Source organism: Mycteria americana, chromosome 1 (assembly GCF_035582795.1).
Source record: "Mycteria americana isolate JAX WOST 10 ecotype Jacksonville Zoo and Gardens chromosome 1, USCA_MyAme_1.0, whole genome shotgun sequence".
NCBI classification, from domain to species: domain Eukaryota; kingdom Metazoa; phylum Chordata; class Aves; order Ciconiiformes; family Ciconiidae; genus Mycteria; species Mycteria americana.
The window spans coordinates 96,079,119-96,090,124 of record NC_134365.1 but is presented as its reverse complement, the minus strand read 5'-3'; the positions used below and the strand labels follow the sequence as shown (position 1 = coordinate 96,090,124).

Below are 11,006 nucleotides of genomic sequence, written 5' to 3'. Positions count from 1 at the left end.
TGAGCCGCGCCGCAGACGCCTCCCGTCCTCACCGCCCGTGCCCCGCACGTCACCTCCTGCCGCCGCACGGCTTCCGGGTGCGCCCCCGGAAGCGGAAGTCCCTGGAGGCGGCGATTCCGGCGGCGGCGCTGCTGCCGTTCGGGGTGTGCGGGCTGCGGCGGAGAGGCGAGGCGGGGCAGGCTCCGCCGCCGCCCCTTCCGGCCCCTCTTGCCTTCTCCTCGGCGGGGCCTTCACCCCTCGCCTCCGCCATGCACCCTGTTTTCCAGAGCAGCCGGCGCGACTTCACCTTCGGGCCGTGGAAGCTGAGCGCTGCCCGGACGCACATCATGAAGTCGGCGCAGGCCGAGAGGTGGGGCGGGCTTGGGGCTGGCCGGGCCGGGGGGGGGACGAGACGACGGTGCCTCCGCGGCTCGCTGCCCCTCCCCAGGGGGCGCCGGGGCGGAGCCTCCGCGGGGCTGGGACCTCACTCCCTGACAGCGAAGGCTTTGGGGCGCCTTGGCGCCTTGAGTAAGAAATAAATAACGTCCCCAGGGTAGGGGAGACGCTGCTTATTCCAGTAGCTCGGGGGCTTTTGTTCCTTCTCTTTTTGCGAGGGTAAGGTTGATTTTCTGGCTTGAGAAACTGGGGTGGTTTGGGTTACAGATGGTTTCCAGAATTTTGTTTTTAATGAGTACTAACGGTTTTGGAGATCCGGATCTCTGTAAACTGAAGCCTGCTAATTAGAAGCCTGTTTTTCTTAATTACTTTTTAATGGTGATTAAGGTTCTTTTAAACGCAGTCCGCACTGTCATAAGCCATTTCGTGGTAATGGTTATTTTAAGATAGTGGATTTCATTAAAAATTTATTGTTTGCTCTCTCGTAGTAGTAATTTCCACTGCTGTCAAACTGTTGGAGAAAATGCTCCTGTGTCAGCATCAAGTACTTAAGTCAGATTTGCTAAGGTGGAACTGAACAGTTCAGCTGTGTAGTGCCATAGCTGACCTTAGTGGCTGTAGAATTTGACAGATACTTCTTGGTTTCAGTTTCTGGAGTACATACATGGAAATCTTTTTAGTCTTGTTCAATGTATCTTCATTAATGTTGCTTTTATCTTTTTTGAGAGTCATTTGTTTGATAAAGTCCCGTGTCTTGAAATGTTATGCTTTTTTTTTATTATAGTAAGCTATGTAAATGTTAAATTTTTTAACATAACAGCATTATACTGTTTTTTTAAAACTGGATATCTGCCTTAAAACAGGTAAAAACTATGTTCCTTCCTCCATATTTATGCTAAGTTCAATGCCTAAAAAATAATCTTTTCAAACTGCTTCTGACTAATGGTCCTTTGGTTTTTGCAGTTACGGATAAGAAAACTTGAATCCTGTGATTTAGCCATTTTTCTGTAATGAGGATTCAAGATCCAGCTAAGCTGTACCTGTGTCCTGCAGGGAGAGAAGGGCTCTTATTAGAGCATCTCATTTTTACAGCATGTTTGTGAGGACTTATTTTGTAGGATGCTACCTCTTAAAAATGAAGATCTTTATTCTTAAGATCAGGAGGATGTTAACTCACTTCATTATCTGTAAAGGAGGAGAGAGACTTGAACTGCTGGTGTAGAAGCCAAATTGCCTGCTGTACTCATCTTCTGATCTATGAAGTTTCTTTAACTGTAGCTATTTTAAAATAAACAGTCACCTCTGTAATTTTCAGAAATTACCTGTATCTGTTTAGATGTTTTTGAGGGACACACAGTTTTTTAGAACATGTTGAAACAGGCTGAAAAGTAAAGTTGCAAGAGCCACAACACAAGCTTGAAAGAACACAGGTGATTTTGCAGGGTAGGGAAGAGAAGTCCAAAATTAGCCATTTACCTTTAGGTCTTAGTACCTAGCATGAGATCCCCAAAACAATTCCCCCACTTCAAATTTGAAGAGTCAGGAACTATCCAGTTGCAGTGCTTTTAGTCAGGTTCCTTTTATAATGTATTTCTCTTGGCATTTTGCCTTTTTTTGTTGCTTGGGGAACATCATTAGTATCTGTTGGAGTTTTATTTCTGGCAAATGTATATATCACAAAAATCCCTCGACAACCTCTGTGGAAAGGTGAAGGATTAAATGTGTGTTGTGGTTTAACCCCAGCTGGGAACTAAGCCCCAATCAGCTGCTCGCTCACTCCCCCCCCCCCCCCCGTGGGATGAGGGAGAGAATTGGAAGGGTAAAAGTGAGAAAACTCGTGGATTGAGATAAAGACAGTTTAATAGGTAAAGCAAAAGCCACACACACAAGCAAAGCAAAACAAGGAATTCATTCACCACTTCCCATCGGCAGGCAGGTGTTCAGCCATCTCCAGGAAAGCAGGACTCCATCACATGTAATGGTTACTTGGGAAGACAAACGCCATCACTCCAAACATCACTCTCTTCCTTCTTCTTCCCCCAGCTTTATATACTGAGCATGACATCATATGGCATGGGAGATCCCTTTGGTCAGCTGGGGTCAGCTGTCCCAGCTGTGTCCCCTCCCAGCTTCTTGTGCACCCCCAGCCTACTCGCTGGTGGGGTGGGGTGAGAAGCAGAAAAGGCCTTGACTCTGTGTAAGCACTGCTCAGCAGTAACTAAAACATCCCTGTGTTACCAACACTGTTTTCAGCACAAATCTAAAACATAGCCCCATACTAGCTACTGTGAAGAAAATTAACTCTATCCCAGCCAAAACCAGCACAATGTGCCGTAGCCAAGAACTCCTTTCTGTGCTGGAGTTGGTCTTTGCAGGTCAAATGGCCTACACTTGATGAAATGGAAGAGTTGGTAACGTTATTCTGCCTTCTCTGGGAAAGACATAGGACCTTATTCTCCAGGTCTACAAATTCACTATTTTTGTTTCAGTTTGCTTAGCATAATGTTCTTTTGTATGCAGGGTTACAGAAATAACCACTTTTGTTCAGGAATGCCTTATTATCAATGTGAAAGTTGCGATTAGGATACTTTTGTTTCTCCACTCCTTAAAATTAGTGTATTTCCTAAAGTTTTCTTCTCTCCAGATGTCATTTATTTCTTTTTGATCTTGATAAGTAAAGTAGGTAGTGGTAGGGAGGAAAAGAAGTATATGAAGCCTTTTGGTAAGTAAGGTTGGTATGTATATAAAGGGGTGTTACGTGTGTGTGTGTGTATTTATATATAGTGTATGTATATATGTACATATGTATAAATAAGTATAAAGATTGATGTAAAACAAAATGTGAAATAGGATGGTTTGAGATTTTCTGCAGGGATCATGCTTATTTGGTTCATGCAGTACTTTGTTCAGTTGGGTCTGTGGCTACAGCTGTGGCTTTCATGCTTAAGGTTACAAATACCGGTATGTATTCTCTACCAGCTCGGGAAAGTAGTAGAGTATACTAGTGTCTTCGGCACTTTTCACATACTCTGCTGGGGTTGTTTTCAGCCCCTTTTTGTAGGCTTCTAAATTTGGAGGTATGGATCACTGTGCAGTGAATTTAAACTTGCTGATGATGAGTGCTTGTTTCTAAAACTTCTTTTTGGGCACCTGCCGAAGTAGTTCATGGACCATCCAGGGACTTGCCACAACAGGCTGGAAGCTGCTACTTCATGTTTATCAGCTATTTTTTTTGATTCCTCATGTATGAGACTTCTGTATGAGCCTGATGGAGAGGGAATGTTTTAGGAATACTTTTGTGGTGGAAAAGTCACTTTGGATCAATGACTCTGCAGTTCATGTCAAATGATTAAACTGGGAAAACAACAAAGTTTTGCAGAACGTATTGATGATGTGTCTTCTAAATGACAGTGGTCTAAAGAATACTTATTCCAAAACAAGGACTGCTTTCACTGCACTATAGCTGACTGATCTCTCTTCATGGGACTTTTATTTTTCTGTGCAGATTGGCTGATGAATTACACATGCCTTCCCTGCCAGAGATGATGTTTGGAGACAATATCCTAAGAATACAGCATGATCGTGGTTTTGGAATTGAGTTCAATGCAACAGATGCTTTAAAATGTGTCAATAATTGTCAAGGTATGATCAAAGTGGCTTGTGCAGAGGAGTGGCAAGAGAGCAGGTACAGTATTTTATCACCAGTGGGCAAGTACTGGTGTGTTGTATGTGAAACTGTAATAAAGTAGTTAAAAGAACAGACTGAACTCTTGAAGATCATGTTCCATTTGGTTCTACCGTAGATACAGTGTGTGATCACAGAATTCACTTAGCTTTTCTTTGTCGTTATCATCCTATCTGTTAAGTTGGGTCAACTATATTTTTCAGTTGTGTCTTGACTTCCTTAAAATAAACTACAAGTTTAACGTGCTTAACACTGTTTCTGTTTATTCAAACTCATAGGGCCTCGAGCATTACAAGGTTGTATTGTGTGGCGTTTCAAAGTGCAAAATGCTGTCCATGTTCAAAATCTTAGGCCTAGGAATATAGCAGAACAATTACCATATATGAGAACTAATTGTACTGCGTAGTATTTACCAAATTAGTTGCACATTTACATCTAATTTACCAAATTAGACCACCTAGAAATGAAGCACAGAGAGAAATCAAAGCTGTCATGAAAACTAAGGCAAATAGTGTTAATCATTGCTGTGTGTTAGCAGCAGATTGCTTATCAGCAGATTGCTTTCTGCCTACTTAAAGAAAAAATGACCTTGAAATACAAATTTTTCAACAACATTGAACTAAAATCTTTTTTTTTGACTCGTAGCACAGATAGTGTTAGCACAGAAACTCTGGTAACAGTTTCCTAATTTATTAAGGAAACAGATGTTGTGAAAGAAGCAATAGTGTATGATTAAGTCTTGACATCATCATTGCAGCACAGACAATGCTGCTGTTTTTCTTCTTGAAGAGTGTGGGAATCGTAATACATAATCTTATGTGAAGCTGTAATTTTTTAAGAATTACTACAAAGCATGCTGTTTTCTCTTTCACTTCTTGAGGAGTGAGACTGAGCACACCAAGGAAGTTGTCAAGCCATATGATTGGACTTACACAACAGACTACAAAGGAACGTTGCTGGGAGATACTGCAACATTAAAGGTAACCATTTTCTCCTTGTTAAATGCTGATTGCATACTGTTTCTGTCAAACACAAACACTTTTTTTTTTTAAGCTGTCATTTACCTTTCAATAGGCTTCTGTATGAAGCATGAATGATTTTAGTTTCTGACTTCAAAGTATAGTTTGGGCTTTTCATGTCTCTCAGCATGTTATCCTAACCAAATCATGGCTTATTTTAATAACTGGGTTTTGTTTTTTTAAAGCATTTTAGGGTTATATAAAAGGGTGCCATTGTGTCCCTTAGTGAGGACTTACTCGGAGAGTGAAGCACATGGGTATCGTCAGTGCTTGCTGGATGCCCTTCTGAAGTCCTGAGCTCCTCACACACAACAGAACTATCAACTGTGTAATTCTCTAGTACCTTTACTCTCCATTACTTGCCCGCTTGTCTAAGCAGATATGTAGATCTGGCTGCTTTCAATGGCTTTATGTTTTTCTGCAACGTAAGTCCTGATATTTAAACTCACAGGCCCTCCCTTGTCTTTATTTACGTTAAAATAAGACTGAAGTTCCCAGTGTCTTTTTACTGTATATGGATTGCTTGCTACTAAGCAGATAATCTATATGAATTCACTAGGATTGCGTTAGTTGTAGATCTCTTGAGTTATTCTGGAATTAAAAGTGCAGTATAGAAATAAACGATGTCTTGTTGGCCTGTAGTCTTTAGGCAGCAGAAGTGTATGAGTGTATACAGAGACCGTGAGATAGAAAACATATAGGTACTACTTGATTTCCATGGAAAGGCTTTATTAGAATCCTGTTCAGGGTTTGTAGTGGGCTAGAGATACTAAATGCATGGAATCTTGTTTATAACCCAGAACTTCTCATTTGTATGTTAAACATGAGGCATCTTCAAATGTTTTGAAATACAGAAAGTGAGCAGAATTGTTTGCAGCTGATTACCCTGCTAAGTCTGTACCCAGAGGGAAGTTTATTCAGAGTTTTCCACTCTTGGTCTTTGCTTTGATTGATGTTTCCTCTTGGAGACTTTGGGTTTACTTTTTAGCTTTTTCTCTTAAAACATCCCAAATTTCTAAGCTTAGTGCCCTAAAAGCTTTTTCCTTTGTAAAACTAGCAATTGTGGGATTCAAAAGATCAGGACAAACTTTACGTAGCTTGGCAACAAATTAATATGCTAACTGTTCTTAATCTTTTTCTTTAGGTTGTTCCTACAACAGAACACATAAATACAGAGAAATTGAAAGCTAGGGAACAAATTATGTTTTTTGAAGAAGTACTTCTGTTTGAAGATGAACTTCACGATCATGGAGTATCAAGTTTGAGTGTAAAAATAGTGAGTATTAAGAGGTGTATACGAGACACTTGGTGACTCAGTTGGCTAATGCATGCCAAATGCAGTCACTTTTTGCATGATCATTTTGGGATTGAAAGTTTAAAATGCAAATTTCTGTATCCTTGCTCTTAGAAATATAATCTTACAGGAAACTATGTTGTCTTGAAATCTTTCTGTCAGTTGCTTCAGGGAAAAATCTTTACCCTCTTTCTGCATCCTTCCTAAGAATCTTTTGAGACACTGTCTTCCCTGCTGTCCAATGATAGCTGTAGCATATCAACAGCCCAAATTTTGACTTTACTACTGAAAGCTCCTCATACTATCTTTCGTTGTGAATATCTGCTGCAGATAAGTGCATACTTAAAGTAAAACTTTGTAATGTGCTGAATGGAACATCTTTATTTTTGCAGAGAGTTATGCCTTCCAGCTTTTTTGTGCTGTTGAGGTTTTTCTTGCGAGTTGATGGGGTACTTATCAGGATGAATGATACAAGGCTTCATCATGAGGTAAACCCTTTTTCGCCATCATTAATGTTTTACAGATGCTCCCTTGCCATGTCACTTTCAGAGAAGACCTGCTGATATTCCTGTAATTTAATACTGATGCTTGGGGGCATAGAGGTTACCTGAACTGAACTTTCAAGTCTATTTTGTTTTTGTGGTGGTGCTGAAGTAGCAACCAGGTGCTGGATGCCATGGGGCTCGGTATTGCATGAGCAGTGTAGGCTACCCCTCATATGAAGTAATCATTTAAATATATTTGACAGACACAGATTAGAGAGGAAGTACAAGATGAAAAATAGGCAACAGTAAATGGTGTGCTATTGTTATTATCCTCATCTCCAAGTAAATGTTTTTTGGCTTGGCTAATATATGACTGCAAGTTTTAACTTGCAAATAACTGTCCATAGTACATTGAGTTCTAGTATCTCATAAATAATATAGAACGTAACAGTTGTGGTTTGCTTATTCTGTCTAGCTGTATTTGTACTGATGTAGGAGTTCTAGCTGAGTAAAGATTAACAAGTATATTCAGTCATAGATTCTTTTTTTTCATGCATGCACATAGAAAAGTGATTTTTGGGAAAGAGAACATTGCTAAATATCTTTCTCTGTCTTCGTGAATTTGAACATATGTTTCTGCTCCCAGGTGAAAATCTGTGGTCAACCAAATTCAAATGCTTGCTAAATTCAGTGTATTTAAAATGATAATTTTGCACAGATACTAGATGATAATTTTGTAATTAATTTTTGCTTTTTTTCCCCCATTAGGCTGATAAGGCCTACATGTTGCGAGAATATACATCCAGAGAAAGCAAAATATCAAGTTTAAAGGTATTGCATTTTTAAAATTTTTTTTTCTGTCTGCTTTTTAAAATTGTTTTATGGTCAGCATAGAAAATACTGTGTCTGTAAGTCATTCTTTGTTAGGTTTGGAATTGATACAGAGGAAAAACCTTTCTGCTTATGCAACATTTATTTTGGTGATTTCAGGGCAGATTTGCATTTGTAAATGCTTAGAACACATGACAAGATATGGGATTGGGTTACTCTTTCTACTTTTGAGTTAACAAGATTTTTTTTATTATTTTAGTTTTTCACAGAACTGTTCAGCCACAAAATCAGGTAGTCCATGTCCCATGATGCTAAATTTCAGGGCTGGTTGTATGCTTGCAAGTAGTATTAGGGGTTAAGATCTGTTTGGTAATAGACTCATTCAGTTTTTCTGAAATAAGTTTAATACCCCACCTTAAAACTCTAGTAATGGCTCAGAATAATTTGTGGCACGTTTAGAGTTGCAGCTGTTGATTTTTATTTTTGACCCAACACCTGATCTTGGGTATTCTTGTTACTTTCCTTCTCCCTTGTTTTTCCTTCACCTGTAAAAAGTGACTAATGTGTTACTAACCTTCTGAGGGCATATTTTTGCAAAATGCTTTTCTTTTTGAGGAAAGGGGCGCTGTATCATTTCTTAACAATGTGTGATCTCTATAAACAGGACTAAATCCAGACATGAGCTTTTTGATAGTTTTGTGGGTTTTTAAATATAAATCAGTGATCTAGGTTTTACTTTACCTCATGTTTAAAAATTATCATCTACACTGTTAAATAATTTTTACTGCCTGTTGTTATAGAGAGGAAAAGCATGTGGCTTTTCAGTTCCCTAGATCAGCTTGCATAGGTAAAGCAAAAAAGATTCCTGGTTCACTTAGGTTTGAAATAATTCAAACAGCAGTGTGATTCCTTGTGTGTTAGGGTTAGCCAAAATACAGATTGCATTTGAATAGCTCTGGATACACTTCTTAAATATTGTTGTTAGAAAGTTTGAAGGTGGTTTGCTCAGTATAGATTTTTTTTTTTTTTCGTCAAATGTCTTGTATGTGGTGAAGTTAAGCTGTCTACAGGAATCTCCAGAGAAAGATATTGATTAACTTGATGAAACCACCTAATTTCTTCAAATATGAAATTAAAATCCAATGAGTTTTAGTATTTCATATAAATGTCTGTGGTGGACTTCATAAAACTAAGATGCATGTTGAGGTATATCAATTATCAATAGCTAAATCTGAGCAACTCCAGTGAATATATTGCAATGGCTAGAAGACATTAAGCATGGGATCCCTTGTGGCCATCCTAGTCTCATCTAGAACTAGAACCTCAAAAAGGCTGTTTGTTACATTCAAGTGATAAATGTTTTGGTTTTTTTTTTTTTAACATTGTAGCTGTTCATGAATGTCTCTGACCTCCTTTCACTCTTATAATCTGCTGCTTAAAACATTAAATACATTTCCTTAGCCTGTTGATCCACACAAGGAGTAAAAGACTGTATGTACATTTGAAGTTATAAGGTAAATTTTAATAATCATACCTGACTTCAGGTGTTTAAATCACATAAATCATAGAGTAATTGTCTGTAAAAGTTTGATTTTTGGAATACTTCCCCCCCCCCCCCTTCATGCCCTTGTTTCATGTAAAATTTTTGCTTCTTAGCACGTCCCACCTTCACTGTTCACGGAACCTAACGAGATCTCTCAGTATCTACCCATAAAGGAGACAATCTGTGAAAAACTAGAATTCCCAGAGAAGCTGGAGCCTAAACCAGAAGCATCACTGGAAACCATGTGTGTTAAGTCTAAATAAATGTGACTTTATATGGACTTGAAGTAGACTGGAGATAATGTGATCATGTAACCTTTGCCATGGGGGCCGGTTTCACTACTAGTGGAATAAAGAATTTGGCTAATTTTTCTGTAGCCCTGAGAGAAAACATTTCAAGCAGGTTTTGCTAATGGTGTTTGTTTGTTTGTTTTTTAACCTGTATCTGGAGTTAATGATAGACTGGTGGTGAGGTACAGTTTTCAACAGCACTGGAGAAAGACTGTCACGATTAAGAGTCTGGGTTCTGTTTAGTTCACTGGTTAGGCAGGAGTATTGTCTGGACTCTCCACCACAAACAATTCCTGATGATTTTGTTATTGCTGCCTCAGATACTAAGAGACTATTGGAGTAGTAAAATTGGCATGATTTTATTTTTATTGAGAAATCATCCACAGTAAAAAAAAAAAAAAATCTTCTGCATTTATTTTGAGCTGTCCGTCCTAAACTACACGTTTTGCTTGGTTTCCCCTACTGTGAGCTGATAACCAACTAAGTTACTTTTTGGAGTCTCTGATCCAGACTCTAACTTAACAGTATTCATTTCATCTGAGGATAGGTTTAAGGAGGAAAAAAAAAAATTACATTTGTTTGACACTATATAAAGGTAAAATTACCTTATTTGTGAGGCATTAACTCCAGAGCAGGAGAAAAGCTGCAGGTTAACAGTGATACACACTGCTAAATCTCTTCACAAATACTAGTTTAATCTGATGTCAGCCAGATTTCTCTAGGCAGACCCGGAGACTATTACTTGGGGTCTGTATGCTGCTGCAGTCATGTACTATATTGGAAACGCATTGTACTGTATTGACCTTCTGTTGGACACATTGGCTGCTGCCCATGTATGATGGTTATACTGCCCTGACAGTCGAACTGCTAAACTGCAGAGTGGCTTAAGGCTGGGGGAGAGAGGGGTGTTTAGTCTCTAATCCCTGAAGGATGCTGGTATTTGCAGTTTGAGAAACAAGATCCTATATAGCCTTAAAGGGATGCTACCATGTATTCCAGATATGTCATTTTGGTTTATTTTTACAATTCTTTAAGTTCTGATATTAGTAGAAGTGTGACCACATGTATAGTCATGGTTTTAACTCAACACTTTGTAGGTTAAACTTTAAATATTTGTATTGCTTTTGGAAATCCTAAATTATGTAAATGGTTTGGCCTAAGAGTGGGGTAGCTAAACAGACTTGTCTAGATTTACTGCTCACACTCAATGAAGTGCAAGAAGCAAATGACTGTAGCAAAAAGCAGGCCTTGTGCTTTAAGGTGATGGCAGATAAGAATGTGTGCACATTCTGATGTCTTGGGAGTTTTTGTTTAAAAATCTTCATATTCTACACTGCATGGCTTCATAGAAGCAACCCACCTCAAAACCTGGTATTTAACCAAGTCTTTTGAGAAATGGTTTTCACTTAGAGAAGACCCTGAGGTTTTTAGAAAAAAGTCTGCTGCTGTCTAAGTGACTGTTTTCTTAATAAAAACAAACAACA

The 11,006-nt window shown here is 38.9% G+C and overlaps 1 protein-coding gene across 1 annotated transcript; it reads left to right on the top strand.

The window, feature by feature from the left end:
* Positions 1–154: 154 nt before the first annotated feature.
* TIPRL (TOR signaling pathway regulator) lies at positions 155–11,006 on the top strand. The gene is made up of 7 exons (XM_075513514.1): positions 155–349; positions 3,881–4,060; positions 4,941–5,040; positions 6,224–6,355; positions 6,766–6,861; positions 7,627–7,689; positions 9,346–11,006. Exons 1-7 carry the CDS (start codon positions 249–251, stop codon positions 9,493–9,495), a joined length of 822 nt encoding a protein of 273 aa, XP_075369629.1. The 5' UTR covers positions 155–248; the 3' UTR covers positions 9,496–11,006.